The sequence below is a fragment of the Triticum dicoccoides genome, chromosome 2A, assembly GCF_002162155.2.
Source record: "Triticum dicoccoides isolate Atlit2015 ecotype Zavitan chromosome 2A, WEW_v2.0, whole genome shotgun sequence".
NCBI classification, from domain to species: domain Eukaryota; kingdom Viridiplantae; phylum Streptophyta; class Magnoliopsida; order Poales; family Poaceae; genus Triticum; species Triticum dicoccoides.
In genome coordinates, this window is record NC_041382.1 from 55348387 (window position 1) to 55366342 (window position 17956).

The 17956-nt window shown below is 50.1% G+C and overlaps 2 protein-coding genes across 2 annotated transcripts; one reads left to right on the plus strand and one right to left on the minus strand.

Annotated features, from left to right (window-relative positions):
• Positions 1-1202: 1202 nt before the first annotated feature.
• Positions 1203-2101, plus strand: LOC119358921. The gene is made up of 2 exons (XM_037625307.1): positions 1203-1663; positions 1815-2101. The coding sequence occupies exon 1, from the start codon at positions 1383-1385 to the stop codon at positions 1632-1634; it is 252 nt and encodes an 83-aa protein (XP_037481204.1). The 5' UTR covers positions 1203-1382; the 3' UTR covers positions 1635-1663; positions 1815-2101.
• A 3229-nt stretch (positions 2102-5330) lies between these two features.
• LOC119353175 (60S ribosomal protein L19-1-like) lies at positions 5331-7446 on the minus strand. The gene is made up of 5 exons (XM_037619764.1): positions 7269-7446; positions 6431-6553; positions 6031-6344; positions 5673-5728; positions 5331-5583 (listed from the first exon to the last, which is right to left on the minus strand). The coding sequence occupies exons 1-5, from the start codon at positions 7378-7380 to the stop codon at positions 5553-5555; spliced, it is 636 nt and encodes a 211-aa protein (XP_037475661.1). The 5' UTR covers positions 7381-7446; the 3' UTR covers positions 5331-5552.
• Between the last annotated feature and the right edge of the window lie 10510 nt (positions 7447-17956).

Genomic DNA, 17956 nt, shown 5'->3' on the forward strand with positions numbered 1-17956 from the left:
CATTATGTATGCACTCTAGTTTTACTTTTAATATGTTCATGTATGTCAGTTCTTATTATAGGTTGTGTCATGTGTGTTATTTGCTCTCCCTGGGGCCTATGGGCTGACAAATTTGCAGTTGGCATGTGCTTTGTTTTTGGGGTTGGAACAAAAATGTGTTTACACAAGGTTTTTGGATTCTTCCCACAAGACCTGCATCCAAAATTTACTGCTATTAAAAATTTACTGGTATACAGCAGCATTGCTCATTCATTGCCTGCCAAAATGAACAGTTTTTTCATGTCATCCACCCACCGTGTGTGTCGGCGCGCAGCTGAAAAATCATCTGAAGGAAGTCCTATCTTGTGATTGGGTTGGGATATTCATGCATTTTATTCAGCGCCCATATGGTTACAAGTGTGTGTGTGTTTTCTTGGTGGTTTGAGGTTCTTTCAGTTTTTTTTAAATCTCTTTTTGTGGGAACTTCCAGTTGTTTACTAGCAATATTTTACCCAGTTGCAATCAGAGGGGTTTGCATCTTAAAGGGATTGCAACTGGCATCCCAAGCCCGTCTGCATCAGGAAGGGATAAAGCAGCAAATCCTGGCACAAAAGAAGAGAATAAATATCTCCCTCTGTTCTCTTTTCTGTAGACAATAAAGCAACACCGTAACCCCTAGCAGTTCTAGTTCTCTTACGAAGCAAGGCATATACATGTGTTCCTTTTCATAGCCGCCAAGCTGAAGGAACGGATATGCATTTCGCAAGCAGCCTTTGTTGTCGTCCCCGGAGGGGAAAGATATCTCCGGTCTCGGGGGCTTTCGGCTCCACCACGCACCGCATCGTGGTGAGGTTCCAGTCACGGAGCACACGCCATGCCTTGCACTCAGACTCAGACTCATCTCCCTTCCATTCGTGTCCGTCGACGCGGACAAGTTGAACATCGATCTGTCAACAAATTAATTACTGTAATACCACTCCAGTAAAATATTACGGTATATTATATTATATGTATAAAATTGGTGAAACGGACACATTGCTTGTCTCGACGCGACGAAAGGGACACTCGTGCCGAGGACCTTGAGAGGGTGGCATGTGACGCGGAAAGGTATACAATGCGACTATCTGGACACACAGTTGAGTGAGCCCTGCTTCCGAGGCATCAGATTCCCGATCGGACGGTCAGCGAGGCGACGCCGAGCGCCATATGACCCGAGGCCCCGAGCATAGGATGCCGCTGGCCGCCAACTCGGTCGCTGCGGCCTCTTGATATCACGCACAGCAGCGGCCCTCTCTCTGCCTCGCGCTGCAGCTAGCTGGCCTTCATTGTCGCGCCCCTGCCCGCCCTCCAGGCTCCCACCTCCCTCTCCTCTCTCCCCCTGCCCTCCAGCGAAGTAAAGAGGGATGGCGCCGACGTACCGGCCTTACGCGGCGGAGTACGGCGTGGTGGAGCGGAAGGTGGCGGGGGCGCGGTGGGTGGCGTCGGCGGCGGCGGCGTCGTCGGTGGCGTGGTTCGTGGGGGACCAGGCGGAGATGAAGCGGCGGGGGCGGGTGGCCAGCTACAAGGCGTACGCCGTGGAGGGCAAGGTGAAGGCGTCCCTCCGCAGGGGCCTCCGCTGGATCAAGGCCAAGTGCTCCCACATCGTCCACCGCTAGCCCGCCCGCCGTCTTCTTCTTCTTCCTTGGTATTCGTCCTCCTCCTGCTCTGCCTCCCATGGATTCGGACCGCGATCCACCACCACCTTGCGTTGCGTGCTCTTCTTTCTCTGCCTGCCTGCCTCCGATATCTGGTCTGGTCTCATACTCTCATGGGTTTTGGCTCGCCGGATCTTGCAGGTGGCTTATCAGGATCGACGGTGGCAAGAAGGGATGCGCGAGGGAGATGGCCTCATGGAGCATTCCTTGCGAGTAGATAGTCAGTAGTGTAAGATCATCATATGCATGGGTCTTTCTTCTTCTTCTTCTTCTTCTTCTTCTTCTTCTTCTTCTTCTTCTTCTTCTTCCAGCTTTTGTGTTGTCGAGAGAGAATGTTTGTTTCCGGGCCGGGTTGCAAGCAAAGTTGGCCATCATCACACGCGATTCCTTTCTGCTTCACTTCACTTTGCTTCTGCAAAGCAAGCATACCTGATTGTTGTGTCCGTTTGATGCTGAGTGCTTGCAAAACAAATTACTCCACAGTTGAATTAAATCCATCGCGCAATGGCACGAAAGCACGCGCAGGGGAAATCAAGAATGAAAATGGATCGAATAGCACACGCTCCAGTCCAGAATCACGGGACAAACCCTGTGGCACGTGGCGCTGGCCGCCCTGCCACGTCGTCTCCGCTGGTCCCAGCCAACGGGCCCAACAGGTTGTCCACACGGGCCTGGCTCGTCAGCACAAACCCCACTTTTGCCTGCCAACGCGAGAAAAAAAAATGCATCCTACTTTGACGCGAAAAAAAAAGGTTCAATTGGAGAAGTGGGGTATCAATCCCCATACCTCTCGCATGCTAAGCGAGCGCTCTACCATCTGAGCTACATCCCCTTGCTAGTACATAATATTCTCTTCAGCTTATGTACAGAATCAAGAGCCTTGTTGATTTTTATTTTATTCCCAAATAAACGTTGTTGAGTTCCCACCTATTCCATGGTCGACGATAAGGCAAAACGGTACTCCCTTCGTAAACTAATATAAGAGCGTTTAGATCACTAATTTAGTGATCTAAATGCTTTTATTATATTATTACTTTATGAAGGGAGTACTTCATAATCGTATGATTGGTTTTAGAAATTGTTTGTATTCCTTAGAAAAACGACCAAGTCTTACAATTTATTACCAAGTTAAAGAATTAAAATACACACAAATGGCAAAGCTCCGTCACATAAAAACTAGATGTCACATCAAAGTCCTTCAAATGACACATGCCAAGACTAATCAAGCAGGGTGATCCTCTGTCACTGATGTTGTCCATATTCGTCATGAAGTGCCTCGCTGCGCTCATGTCTGTTGTCGTCGATGCGTGTATGTTCAACTTCATGGGTTAGTGTCAAACACGCGCTCTTAGCCCTCAACAAAGCTATTTCCAGCTTCGCGGAGACAAGATGGAAGAGCTGGCCAATAGGCTCGCCTCCCGTGTTAGAACCAGGCCTCACCTCATCGCTACTCTCAATCGGCTGATCATGTTATTTCTTGCACTTAAAGTAAACGATGACGATTCTATTTGTTTTTCAAGAGTTCAATGAATCCTCCAAGAACATGGTATGCAATCCAAAATGGAGCGCCCAGTTTGCAACCAATGTGAACACAATGGACGGTAGTCAAAGATTCCACAAGTCTCGCTGTCCCATTTCTAACATTCAGTGCACCAGACGATGGGTTGTGAGACTAGCCACAGTAGGGAGTAACATGGACTAGTAACATGCATACGTTACTTTCACTAGTTATTCTAGAAAGTTTTTCTCACGTGTTGTGCAACCAAATAGAGAAGAACAGTTAACAAGTATTCTTCCATCATGTCAGCAAGTATTTTTGAGAGATTTTTCTGAACCTGTGGATTATCTCTTGGTGTTGTGCATTTGTTTTTTTTTTCTTACTTCTCTTTGGGCACTTTTCCTTTTGACATGCCTCTCTGTTCTTTGCTCTTCTCTCTCCCTCTCTCCCATGGCGTCTACTCTTTCTTCTTCTCTCTCCCCTCTCCCATGGCGCCTCCCAGATGAGTTCTATGTGTTAGGTGAGATATGTGAATTGGTTAGAGTAGTAGAGTTCGGGCCCTTGTGTAGGATGCAAGTTGAAGGAGGATCCTAGGAATCGCAATCGCCAGCTGTTTTCTGATTTTAATTTTTTTTTTCTTTGTTAGGTGATTTGTGATCCAGGAAAGGGTAAGGAGTGTGGGCGACCGATCCAATGGGATTTTTTTTTATTTTGGTTAGTTATATTATAACTGGATCAGATTTTCAGCCTGACCCATTTTTTTGGGCATACAAACATACAATTGTCGTATGTTTTTGGACACACAACTGTCAACATTTGATTTGTGTGGAAATTTGAATGTTTTCCAATTGTAAATCAGTCAAATGCTAAATAGATAGTCCCTGCTTTTAAACCAACAAACTTGCATCACGCGCGGTTGTGCCCAAACACAAAATACATCAGCAAACTTCACATGTGCTTCGCCCTGCCTCTGCCTTCTTCCTCCCAACAAACCACCGTCCGTTGCGCCGGTGCCATCCCCACCCACGACGACCCCTTCCCGTGGATCCACGCATGGCATCCCCACCCATGACGACCCCTTCCCGTGGATCCGCGCATGGAGCAATGCTAGCGTCGGGCAAGGCAGATGCGTTGGTGCGGGAACGAAACCCCGAGCTAGAGAGGCCGCACAGCTGCGTGCCGAGGTATGAGGCCGAGGAGCGGATGTGTAGACAGCTTTGGAGGACAAGTGCTAGAGTTGATGCTTTCGCGATTAGGATAAGAATATAGGACAAAAAAAATACCCATGGTACATAAATAGGGAAATCTCAAATTCATTTGTGTAGATCGGGTACGGGTATGTGATTGTGCCTGGGTGAAGCCTTTACCCGTACCCAAACCTAACGGGTGCCATCCCACTTCCATGTCATGGGTAAGAACAGAACAAATCACTTCAACCCTCCTTTGGTTTGTAGGATTGTATGAATTCTATAGCATAGAATTTTCGAAGGAAACATTTCTTTCAAGCCATTTGGTTTGTACGAACGGATTCTTGTGCCTATGTAGTAGGATAGGAACCAATCCTTCACATTTCAAAATGAAAAAAGCATTAGCCTAAACTCAATTAAAAAAAATCCTATGATATGCATTGAACAACATTTTTTTATAGGAATTAAGATACATGTCATCTCATTTGCTAAGATTTTCTTACTCTTTCATATCTCTTTCACGTGATGCACATATATCTGAGTTAAATACACAGGAAATGCTTATGGTGGTTCAGTTAAAACCATACATCGATGTATCAATGGCATATTATCATTTTTTTCCTTCTTAATCCAAGCACCCAATACGCAAAGACTAAAGTGTGATTATGTTACATCAACTTCACACTGTTGTTCTTTTAGTTATAAGGTGTATCAGAATGACATGCAATCACAGATGAAGCATAGAGATTTGTTGTTCAAAACTTCAAATGTCTTGCATGTTTGATCAAGTTTACAATGGTTTCAAAGTATTCATGCCCAATATAGGGCATCTGCTGTAGCAAAAGCGTTTCAGGTGATGACAAATATTCTTTTTGTGATGTAAATCTACCTTTTGTGCGCCCAAGATCCATCACCTGTTCTGATGACTGAAGGCACCCAGGCACTATTACCATCACAAACACAGTAGGTACATAAATTTGCACGCACAGAATATGTAAAACTAGGTTCTGTGAACCGAAATGTTTAAAGAAACTCTGCATAAGCAACATCCAACAGAACAAACACGATATGATATTTAAGGTATCTCATACGCGGCACACAGATATTGCACAGAAAACAGTTCTGAACTTCAGATGCTCCAAAATCAGGCTAACCCTTCATGATACCAGAAAGCTAAAGCTTCATGTCAGACCTTCACTTCTTGGCCTTGGCCTTCTTTGGTGCCCTGTAAACGATGCAAATTGGAGAAGGTAAGATAAAACAGAACAAAACACATTAACTATGTGGAGAAAGATTTTGGATGGAGATGCTTACGCTGCTGCTGGAGCTGGAGCTGCAGCCGCTGGTGCTGGTGCATGATCTCTGGGGCCCTGTTAGCCAAATAGTACAAGTCAACCAAATTGGTCTAACAACAAAAACCTTGCTGGATAGCAGTAGCAAGTAACAAAATTTAATCAAGGACAAATAGCTTGCTACATTCAACACGAACATCCAGCTCTGAACGGTCTGTTATCTAAGATCAACAGACAAATTTCACCAAGTATAGCAAGCCCCGCATTGGTAGTAAAAGATGATAATAAGATTTCTAATTTCTCAGGTAACATGTGTAAACATCAAGTATTTCAGAATTCAATATAGTGCATAGACAGGCTAGGTGAAAACATCATCTTACCTGAGCCAATCTCTCCTCCCTCCTGGCATGCTTCCTCTCCCTGCTTGCCTTGCTCTTGGCGCGCTTGGCCTCAAACTGATCAGAGAGGGTCTTCTCTCTTGCCTTCTCAGCCTTGGACTTGTGGATACTCTCCATGAGGACCCTCTTGTTCTTGAACATGTTACCCTTGACCTTCAGGTACATGTCATGGTACATGTGCTTGTCGATCTTCTTGGCCTCACGGTACTTGCGCAGAAGGCGCCTCAGGACGCGCATCCTCCGCATCCACAGGATCTTGGTGGGGAGCCTAGCCTCCCTGGTACCCCTACGCTTACCTGCGCAGAGAGCCAAATCACAGGTTACAACACAAATATCTACAAAGATGAATACTATCATGCCAATTAAAGTTGCGGCTACTAACCATATCCAGAGTGACGGCCCTTCTGCTTGGCCTCATGTGCCCTCCTTGCACGAGACCTGGAGTGGATCTTCTGAGGCTTCCTGATGATGAAACCATCCTTTACCAGCTTCCGGATGTTCTGCCCTGCAAGTATTAATCAAACAATAAATCACAGTTATGCTCAATTATGAATCAATAACACAGCATAATGAAGAATGAAGAGCTCCAATGGATTGAAACAACAGTACAGGTACAAAGTACACACAAATAAGAGTTCAAACAAACACAAGAACGGCCTATTATAAACAAACAACATTGAAGTGCATGTGAACTACATATTTATTAATACAAACCGAGGAGCAGCATAAGGAGCTAGGTCCACGAGATTAACATGCACAGACTGAAGCAACAACCGAACCTTAGCAGACAAGACTGCTGGTACATGAATTACAAAGGTAAAGTATAACACCTAAAGCAGCTACTCTGTCATTTACTCAATCTAAACAAAGCATCTACATGAATCGCCGATTCATCTGCTATCAGAAACACCATCAAAGTGGCACATCACAGTCCCATAGCTATGACGGTAGCTCAGCACAAAATCAAACCCATAGAGTGGTCAGCTATACGATGTTCCGTCTAGATACTCAGCTACCCGAAGAAGACTCATCCCGGCAACACGAGGCTGTTCATCCGATCTACGAGCAGGCGCAGCACAAGCAAGCATCGCTCTACCCGCCTCGAACGACCTAAACCTCGCGGATCACCACCTCGGCGACAGATCTACGAAACACGCGAGATAATCGAGACGCGCGGCGAGGGAGAGCGGATAGGGGTGGGGAGAGGGGGCGGCTCTTACGGGAGTTGGCCATGGAGATCTCGTTGACCTCATTGGGGTCGAGCCAGACCTTGCCCTTGCCGCACTTGAGGACGCTCGAGGCCAGGCGCTTCTGCAGCTTCAGCGACACCATCTTCGCCGCCGCTCTCCTCCTCCCTTACCTGCCGTCTGGTTGTGGCGCTAGGGTTTGGGAAATGCGGCGCTGGCGGCGCCTTATAGCTCTGGCGGGTTAGGGTTTCCCTGGCTCGATAGTTGGGCCGGGCCTTTGTTGTATGGCTCGCTTCGCTCTGCCTCTTGGGCCTACGGCCGGTTATAGTTGGTTGGCCCGTTCAGTCATAGAGGATATCAGCGATGTCCGACTTTTCTTTGCTATGAAACCGTCTCTAGAGAAACTTGTGAGGATAACAACCTCAAAAAAGAAAAACGTAGAAGTTTCAAAAAACGTAGAGGTTTGATAACCCGCCCTGGTTTGGATGTTAAGTCATCAGTATATTTTGGATTACACCATTAGAATCATGCGCTCATAAATCATTGGATTGTTATCCTTATTGGATATGGCGATGTAAGCCGACAGTATGAGCCAATTCTACAGGTATGTTTTCCTGGTTATATAAATACGCGAGGTTTGATAACCCGTCCTGGCTTTTCACTTTAAGTCGCTCGTATGTTTAGGCTTGAATGGCCTTAATTCTAGTCTTTTACATAATTGCATAAAACTATATTATGTTTGGGTTGTACCCGCCCTGGCTTTTGACGTTAAGTTGTCAGGGCATATGTTGTTTAAACTTTGTGCAGAACATGCAAAGCTATGACTTACATAAATGATTAAGTTCAAGTCCATCATCAAAGATCAAAAAAATGGTGTTTCAAAAGAGTTATCAGTTCTGAATTTTTGCAAAGGCTATAAGCCTCCGGGTTACATCCTGGAGTAAAATGGATGCATATTAAAGTTGCCATTGGCCGAGAGCCGCTAGGTATTTAACTCCAGGTTTACTAGCCAAAACTTGGCTGGATTTTTCATTATGGTTGTCATAACCAGTGTTGAATGATTGAGGTTTTCATACTGGATTATATTATTCAAATCTTTAATAGCTAACATGGCTGAATTTTTATTATAGTTATCAATAACCAGTATTATGATTGAGGTTTCCAAAGTCGCTTCGGCGTAATGGCTATTATTTCTTTATCAATGGAAGGAATAGTTCCAAGTCGTTGTAGGCATACGACCCGACACTTGGGCGATACATTATTCAATTCAAGATTTTATCAAGTATGCAAGTCCCATGTCGCTGCAAGCATGCATCATGACACTTGGGGGCTAATGCAAGTTGCTTTTTAAATTATCACATTGACAACAAACTCGGTTCTTTCAGGAAGATGAGTTGTCTTTATATCCTTTTTGCTAAGTCCCTGCTCATTATTACATAATGACCCGGCCCTTGGGGGCTATACTGGTTGAAGTTTTTATGAATATAAGGCAATTACAAGTTCCAGGTTGCTACAAGCAAGACAACCCGGTACTTGGGGACTACACATGGGAAGTACAAAGTGCTCAGTTTATGATTGGTGACTTACATGAACAACATGGATTTCTTCAAAGTTGCAGCATTTATATTAAAGCAAGTCTCAAGCTGTCACTACGTTCTCCTCTTAAGACTTAGGGGCTACAGGTGATATGCATATGAGAGAGGAACAACTTCAAATTTCCAGTTTTGAGCAAACAAGGTATTATATTATTATTGAAGAAATCAGCAAAGTTTATGACCCGACGTCATCATAATATTAACCCGGCGTCTGCAACAATCATGACCTGGCGTCAACAACAATTATGACCCGGCATCAGCAACAATTATGACCCGGCATCAGCAACAATCATGACCCAACATGACATGTTTTATAACCCGGCGATTTTGGCAATTATGAATCGACAATATCTACATCTTCAAGTCGGCTGAAAATCAGTATTTCTGCTATAAGCAAATTGACCATGAAGCAGGGACGAAGCTCTAGTATGGACACTGGGGTCAATTGATCCCCAATGCCTTCCAATTTGAAGCTAGTATGTCCGTCAAAGTTGCATTTGACCCTAGCCCAAAAAATTAGTTGACCCCAACCCACCAGCTAATTGTCCAATGGTCTAGTTAATTGCCCTTTCAAGACCACGGGGCTGGCTGCGCCCCTCAAGACGTCAAGATAGATCTTCGCCTTCTGGCGGCCGGTTGGCCGAGCGGCCGACTGGCCGAGGGCGGCCGAGTTCCAGAAGACGGCGTCACGACAGGGCGACTCCTAGTGAGCGACCCCTAGCAGTCGACCCGTGGCGCCCTCATCAAAGAGACAAGACCGGGCATGGCTAGCCATGCCCCCGAATCCAGGGCCGTGCGTGGCCACAGTGCCCTGTACAGGCGGAGATCTCCGCACGACGCGGCACTGTTGCCTCTCCCCCCAAAACGTCCCCCCTCACAGGCGGAGCCCTGTTCCCACGACGGCCTGTCGGTACGGCTTGCAGGCGGCTGGCCCCACCAGGCAGTGAGAGCCTTGAAGACGGAAGAAGTCAGGGCAGCCGGACCTAAGGGAAGCCGGCTTCCGGCAGGCGGCTTATCCCTCCCTCGGGCCCCGTGCGCCATCAACCAAATGGGACGCGGTGTGGCTACAGTAATCGCCCACCAGGAAGCGGGAGTGTAGCCACGCTCCCCTGACCAAGCATGCGTCATTAGCACCACGGCTACAGTGATCAGCAGCCGGCAAGACCCGCGAGCGGCGGGAGCGGCCTGTCGGCTTCGTACCAGACCAGTCGGCGGGGCCCACCCGGCGGCGGGCCCCAGCAGCCGGCGGAGGAGCCGGCGACCGAAGACACTGACAGCCGGGTCCTACACCCGACAGATTACCAATGTACCCCTGGGAGGGGTAGGCCTATATAAACCCCCCAGGGCACCCATGTAAAGAGTTCCAACCTGTTAGAACTAGACCCACACCTAGAGGAGGAGAGAGCGTGCCTGCCTTCTTTCACCTCTAGCAAACAGCTCGAGGAGCACCATTGTATCACTTGTGCCTTAGTGACCATGCAGAGACCCCGCAGAGTAGGACTATGGGTGTTATCTCCAAGGAGAGCCCCGAACCTGGGTAAAGTACGCCGGCGTTCGTGTCTACGCCTCATCCTGCTTTCAGGCACCGACGATGTTCTACTCGCTCCCACCATGATAAGTCATCCTTTGGCATATGTTGCACCCAACCCCCGACATTTGGCGCCCACCGTGGGGCGAGGTGCACCATCTCCCGGAGACCTGCTCTGGACGGGAACCTTGTTCCTTCCCGGCGAGCGCAGCCAGCCCGGCATGCCGGACGACATCTGCACCGACGCGCTGCGTGGCGCGGAGGCCGCCTGCGCGGCAAGCTGCCTCGCCGATCTTGTTGGCGAGATTCGCCTCTCTGACGTGCCCACGTCTGATGCGGGCAATGATGGCCCTGAGAGCCGCCTCGTGAGCCTCCTCGATCAGCTCTGCGTCGCCAGCGAGTCTGCTGCTGACTTGGAGTCGGTTGGCTCCACCGACTCGATGTTGGTCGACTCTGACATGGTGTCACTCGATGCGTTCCCCTCCAACGTAGTGGTCCACGATGAGCCGCTTCCTCGCGCGGACAGCGACGGCAGCGCCGTTATGGAGGTGCTCGTCATCAACCACGGCGAGCACTCTGGCGGAGGTGGCCAGGACCCGTTGCGGACGACAATGCAGGACCTGGCTGCGCCTATCCCAGAAGACGCTGACGCCAAGACGCTGGAAGCGCGCCACGTCCTGCTCGTCGAGAGCGCCAACCGGCTGGCCAGCATGAGACGCCTTTCGGAGGCCTATCAGCGGGAAATGGAGCGTGCCATCGGCGACAGGCCGGCTCCTGGCGGGCCTAGCCACATTGGCTTGGTTCGGCAGCATGGCGCGACCATCGCCAGCATGTTCGGGACAGATCGTCCCGTCTACGCCACGCCAACTGAGAATATACGAGCTGCCCAGACGGCAGCAGACGAGTTAGACAAACTCGAGGGCGACGAGCGTCGCCACATGACGGAGCGAGTTCAGCAGCTCCTCGACGCGGCTGCTGAGCAGCAAGATGCCTGGTGCCGGACTGAAGCGCCCAACCGGCGAGACAATGATCTGCCTCCTCGACAAGACCAAGGCGCGACATCCCAGACGCCGACTGGTGGCATCCGCGACAAAAGAGACAAGGATCCAGCTGCCAGCCGCAGCCGGACTCACATCACCATCGAGCGCGACCAAGACGGTCGCCCAAGAGCAGTATGGCGGCGAGACGACTATCCGCCTCCTCCTCCCCGCAGGGAGAGGCGCATTTCCCCGCCGCCTATTGATCACCCATCACTCGGCGACCGCCTTGGCCACCGAGAAGGAATCAGAGAAAACGATGCCCGCAACCGAATCGATCGCCTCAACCGATCCCTAGCGCATCCGAGATGAGCCCTTCCCCAAAGGATTCACTCTCCCGAGAGACACACCCAAGTACACCGGCTCCGTGAAGCCGGAGGACTGGCTCGTTGACTACTCCACAGCCATCAGCATCGCCAACGGCAACAAGCGCGTTGCCATGAAGTACGTCCCGCTCATGCTCCAGGGCACGGCCCGGACGTGGTCGAACAGCCTGAAGCCCCACGGTGTCAACAGCTGGGTTGATTTCATCAAAGCATTCATCCGCAACTTCACCAGCACGTACAAGCGGCCGCCCAAGCCCCGCCAACTCTCCTTATGCGTCCAAGGCCCCAACGAGTCGACTCGCGACTATCTTACGTGATGGGCCGAGTTGCACAACTCGTGCAAGGGTGTGCACGAGGTGCATGCCATCGAGTACTTCACTGCCGGGTGCTGAGAGGGCACCCTCCTCAAGCACAAGCTTCTCTATGACGAGCCGGCGACCCTCGACAAACTACTAATCATAGCAGACAAGTACGCCACGGCTGACTCCTCCATGAAGGCGGAGATTCAAGTCAACGTATCGGGCAAGGTGGCCCCTCAAGCTCCCCGGACCCCGGCTAGTGACTCCAGTCGGTGACAGCAACTGAACGACAACAAGCGCAAGGCCATGCAGCCGGTTCCCACGAGCCGGCAGGTGGCAATAGTTGAAGGTCAGTAGCCAGAAGGGCCGCCTCCTCCCAAGCGCCAGAAGGGCGGCAAGCCCAACTGGCTGCCCGCCTTCTCGTACGAGCAGACTCTTGATGCATTGATGGAGTCCTGGATTAGGGGGTCTCCGGACAGCCGGACTATCTCTATTGGCCGGACTGTTAGACTATGAAGATACAAGATTGAAGACTTCGTCTCGTGTCCGGATGGGACTCTACTTGGCGTGGAAGGCAAGCTAGGTAATACGGATATGGATATCTCCTCCTTTGTAACCGACCTTGTGTAACCCTAACCCTCTCCGGTGTCTATATAAACCGAAGGGTTTTAGTCCGTAGGACAATAATCACAACATACAATCATACCATAGGCTAGCTTCTAGGGTTTAGCCTCTCTGATCTCGTTGTAGATCTACTCTTGTACTACCCATATCATCAAATATTAATCAAGCAGGACGTAGGGTTTTACCTCCATCAAGAGGGCCCGAACCTGGGTAAAACATTGTGTCCCCTGCCTCTTGTTACCATCCAGCCTAGATGCACAGTTCGGGACCCCCTACTCGAGATCCGCCGGTTTTGACACTGACATTGGTGCTTTCATTGAGAGTTCCTCTGTGTCGTCGCTGTTAGGCTTGATGGCTCCTACTATCATCGATAGCGATGCGGTCCAGGGTGAGACTTTTCTCCCCGGACAGATCTTCGTATTCGGCGGCTTTGCACTACAGGCTAATTTGCTTGGCCTTCTGGAGCAGATTGAAAACTACGCTCCTGGCCGTCAGGTCAGATTTGGAAGTTTGAACTACATGACCGACATCCGCAGAGACTTGATCTTCAACGGATTCGAGCCATAGCCGGGCGTGCCGCACTGTCACGATGGGTATGACCTAGCTCTGCCGCCGAACAGTACCCCAAAGGCCGCGCCCGCATCAGCTCTGACCCTTAGCTCGGAGCCAACTGTGCCAATCGAGGACGGGTGGTTAGACACCGCCTCAGGGGTTGTAGTCTCAACGGCGATCGAGCCGAACACTAGCCTAACCCTCTGCGCAGCCCGTGACTCCAAGGTGCCGGACTCTTTTCCGGACTCCGAACCATCTGCGCCCCTGCCAATCAAATCCGATCAGGCGTCGATCATGGAATTCAGCGCCGCAGATATCTTTCAGCACTCGCCCTTCGGCGACATTCTGAATTCACTAAGGTCTCTCTCTTTGTCAGGAGAGCCCTGGCCGGACTATGGCCAACATGATTGGGATGCGGACGACGAAGAAATTCGATGCCCACCCACCACCCACTTAGTAGCCACTGTCGATGATTTAACCGACATGCTCGACTTCGACTCTGAAGACATCAACGGTATGGACGACGATGTAGGAGACGAACATGAACCAGCGCCTATAGGGCACTGGAAAGCCACCTCGTGATATGACATATACATGGTGGATACACCCAACGAAGGCAATGGCGGCGAGATAGCGGAGGATGACCCCTCCAAGAAGCAACCCAAGCGCCAACGTCAGCGGCGCTGCTCTAAGTCCCGCCAAAGCAAAAGTGGTGATACCGGCACAGGAGATAATAACACTCCGAATAGTGCCGAAGACAACAACAATCCCCTCCAGCAAGATTTGGAGCAGGAGGATGAAGGAGCCAGCTCTCCTGACAGAGCGGCAGGCGGAGAGGAGGAGGATGACAATTACATACCCCCCTCCGAAGACGAGGCAAGCCTCGGCGACGGTGAATTCGCCGTACCAAAGGATCCCGTCGAACAAGAGCGCTTCAAGCGCCGGCTTATGGCCACGGCAAATAGCCTGAAGAAAAAGCAGCAGTAGCTTCAAGCTGATCAAGATCTGCTAGCTGACAGATGGACCGAAGTCCTCGCGGCCAAGGAATATAAACTCGAGCACCCCTCCAAGAATTACCCAAAGTGCAGGTTACTACCCCGACTGAAGGAAGAAGCGTATGATACGGCTGATCGGCCACCTCGTGGTCGCGATAGAGAGGCATTCCAGCCAAAAGCTCAGCCTACGCCCCGACGCCATTCAAATAAAAAGGCATGGGGAGATACGCCAGACATGCGAGACATATTGGAGGACAAAGCAAAGCATGCAAGATCGATCTACGGATCACGACGGCGCACCACTCTATGAGACGATAAACGTCACGCCGGATACAGTAAAAGCAAATCCGGCCGGACCGAACACAGCGGGCAATACCCATTCGAGCTGCGTCGCGATATGGCCTAATACAGAGGCGTCGCACACCCCTTATGCTTCACAGACGAAGTAATGGAACATCAATTCCCAGAAGGTTTCAAACCTGTAAATATTGAATCATACGACGGCACAACAGATCTCGCAGTATGGATTGAGGATTTCCTCCCCCACATCCACATGGCCCGAGGTGATGACTTACACGCCATCAAATACCTCCCACTAAAGCTCAAAGGACCAGCGCAACACTGGCTTAATAGTTTGCCAGCGGACTCCATTAGCTGTTGGAAAGATCTGGAAGCTGCATTCCTCGACAACTTTCAGGGCACTTATGTGCGACCACCAGACACCGATGACTTGAGCCACATAATTCAGCAGCCAGAAGAGTCGGCCAGGCAATTCTGGACTCGGTTCCTTACAAAGAAAAATCAAATCGTCGACTGTCCGAATGCGGAGGCCTTAGCGGCTTTCAAACACAACATCCGAGATGAGTGGCTAGCCCGGCACCTTGGTCAGGAAAAACCGTAATCTATGGCAGCTCTCACGATGCTCATGACCCGCTTTTGTGCGGGAGAAGACAGCTGGCTGGCTCGCAGTAATAATATATCAAAGAACCATGGTACCTCAGATACCAAGGACGACAATAGCAGGTCACGTCGCAACAAACATAAGCGCCGCATTAACAACGAAAATACTGAGGATACGACAGTCAATGCCGGATTCAAAGGCTCTAAACCCGGTCAGCGAAAAAAGCCATTCAAACAAAGTACGCCGGGTCCGTCCAGCTTGGACCGTATACTCGATCGCTCGTGTCAAATACACGGCACCCCAGACAAGCCAGCCAATCACACCAACAGGTACTGTCGGGTGTTCAAGCAGGCCAGCAAGTTAATTGCCGAAAACAAGGACAAGGGGCCGCATAGCGATGACGAAGAGGAGCCCTGGCAGCCGCAAACTGGAGGGCAGAAGAGGTTTCCCCCTCAAGTGCGGACGGTGAACATGATATACGCGACCCACATCCCCAAGAGGGAGCGGAAGCGTACGCTCAGGGACGTATATGCGTTGGAGCCAGTCGCCCCAAAGTTCAACCCTTGGTCCTCCTGTCCGACCACCTTCGATCGCAGGGACCACCCCACTAGTACCCGTCATGGGGATTTGCCGCACTGGTCCTAGACCCAATTATTGACGGATTCCACCTCACTCGAGTCCTTATGGATGGCGGCAGCAGCCTGAACTTGCTTTATCAGGACACAGTGCGCAAAATGGGTATAGACCCCTTAAGGATCAAACCCACAAAAACGACCTTTAAAGACGTCATTCCAGGTGTGGAGGCCCATTGCACAGGCTTAGTTACACTGGAAGTGGTCTTCGGATCCCCGGATAATTTCCGAAGCGAAGAGTTAATCTTCGATATAGTCCCGTTCCACAGTGGTTATCACGCGCTGCTCGGGCGAACCGCATTCGCTAGATTCAATGCGGTACCGCATTATGCATACCTCAAGCTCAAGATGCCAGGACCTCGCGGAGTTATTATAGTCAATGGAAACACAGAGCGCTCTCTCCAAACAGAGGAGCACACCGCGGCCCTCGCAGCAGAAGCGCAAAGCCGCCTCTCAAGGCAATCAACTAGTTTGGCGCTTCAAAGCCTGGACACCTTCAAGCGCGCTCGGGGCAATCGACAAATAGACCGCTTGGCGCAATCTGAGCTCGCGTAGCAATACGGCGCCCCCCCAAATCCCAGCCCAATGGCAAAACTCGTGCCGCGCATACATAATTACGCATTAAAAATACCATGGGCACAGGTGGGGAGGGGGCACAACTGCGGCACGCCCCAAGACGCGGCTTAAACCGCACTAGGGGCTTCCCGTTTGGTTATCTTTTCTTTTTTAGGACCTTAATCTCTTGAAACACGGTCCGGCAGCACTATTGCCGAACACAAGATGCAGCAACCATGGAGGCAGACAACTACGTCATACCACGGAATTCCCAGGTTGATTACAGTAACGAGCGAAATATTCAATTTCATATCATTCCTCATCTTGCCCTTGGAAGGGACATAGTCCTACTTTTTGCTTATCGCACTATCTGTATCATTCTGCTTTAACGCACCTTTTTGAATAAACAATGCATGACATCACGACTATTATTGCATTCTTGTTATATATATATGTGTGTGTGTGTTCATTAACGACGCCTTGCAACCGTACACTTTGGTACGACCAATACACCAGGGGCTTACGTACCCCACAATATGGTGTGAAAAGTCCGAACACTTTCACAAGTGCGGCACCCCGAACTTATAGCATTATATGCATCAGCTCCGAATCATGTCTTTGGTCAAATGTTGGGTTTGCCCGGCTCCTATGTTTTGGTACCTTACGTTCCGCTCTATCGGCTAAGGTAGCACTAGGAGAACTACTGCGATTGTGCCCCGGTTCTGCCGGGCTTAGCACCTCAGTAGAGAAAGCTAAAACTGACTGTCATGATAAGGCGAGAGACTGGTCGCTATTCGGTGAGGTTTTTCGAGTCCCTAAAGACTTATGCCGCTTAGGGCGAGGGGTCGGCCCTGTCCGGCTTACAGGCGTGTATCGTGCCCCGAATTCGGCCTTTCGAATACCAGGGGCTTCGCTAAAATTTAAAATTATAGAATTCTACGGCTAAGTGAGAGTGATAAAGCATTATTAGTCCGGTTGCCTTGTTCGTTGGGCTGAGCACCTCCCTCGAAGGACCCAAATATGGGAACAAGAGTGCTCAGGTTTATCCCGAACACCCCAGCACTCGTGGCATGGGGGCAGAAGCCGAGGACTAGCCATCTCTCAGATTGAATAAACGGCCAAACAAAAGGTAATATTTTAAATTCACACAAGCGTTGCATAGCGTATATGAAACAAGTTTTCATCATACAGGATCACACGAGCAAGTTTACTCAAATATTACATCCTTTGAACATTCTGTTGGGGAATGTAGCAGAATTTTAAAATTTTCTACGCATCACCAAGGTCAATCTATGGAGTCATCTAGCAACGAGGGAGAGGGGAGTGCATCTACATACCCTTGTAGATCGCGAGCGGAAGCGTTCAAGAGAACGGGGTTGATGGAGTCGTACTCGTCATGATCCAAATCAACGATGGCCTAGCGCCGAACGGACGACACCTCCGCGTTCAACACACGTACGGTTGGGAAGACGTCTCCTCCAACTTGATCTAGCAAGGGGGAAGGAGAGGTTGATGGAGATCCAGTAGCACGATGGCGTGGTGGTGGAAGCAACGGCGATCTCGGCAGGGCTTCGCCAAGCTTAGCGAGAGGGAGAGGTGTCACGGGAGGGAGAGGGAGGCGCCAGGGGCTAGGGTGCGGCTGCCCTCCCTCCCCCCACTATATATAGGACCCCTAGG

Coding starts and splice junctions, on each gene's coding strand:
- LOC119358921 (XM_037625307.1), top strand. CDS start 1,383: ATGGCGCCGACGTACCGGCCTTACGCGGCGGAGTACGGCGTGGTGGAG.
- LOC119353175 (XM_037619764.1), bottom strand. CDS start 7,380: ATGGTGTCGCTGAAGCTGCAGAAGCGCCTGGCCTCGAGCGTCCTCAAG. Junction 6,345..6,430: donor GGGCCGTCACTCTGGATATG/GTTAGTAGCCGC, acceptor CTCTCTGCGCAG/GTAAGCGTAGGGGTACCAGG. Junction 5,584..5,672: donor GCTCCAGCTCCAGCAGCAGC/GTAAGCATCTCC, acceptor CATCGTTTACAG/GGCACCAAAGAAGGCCAAGG.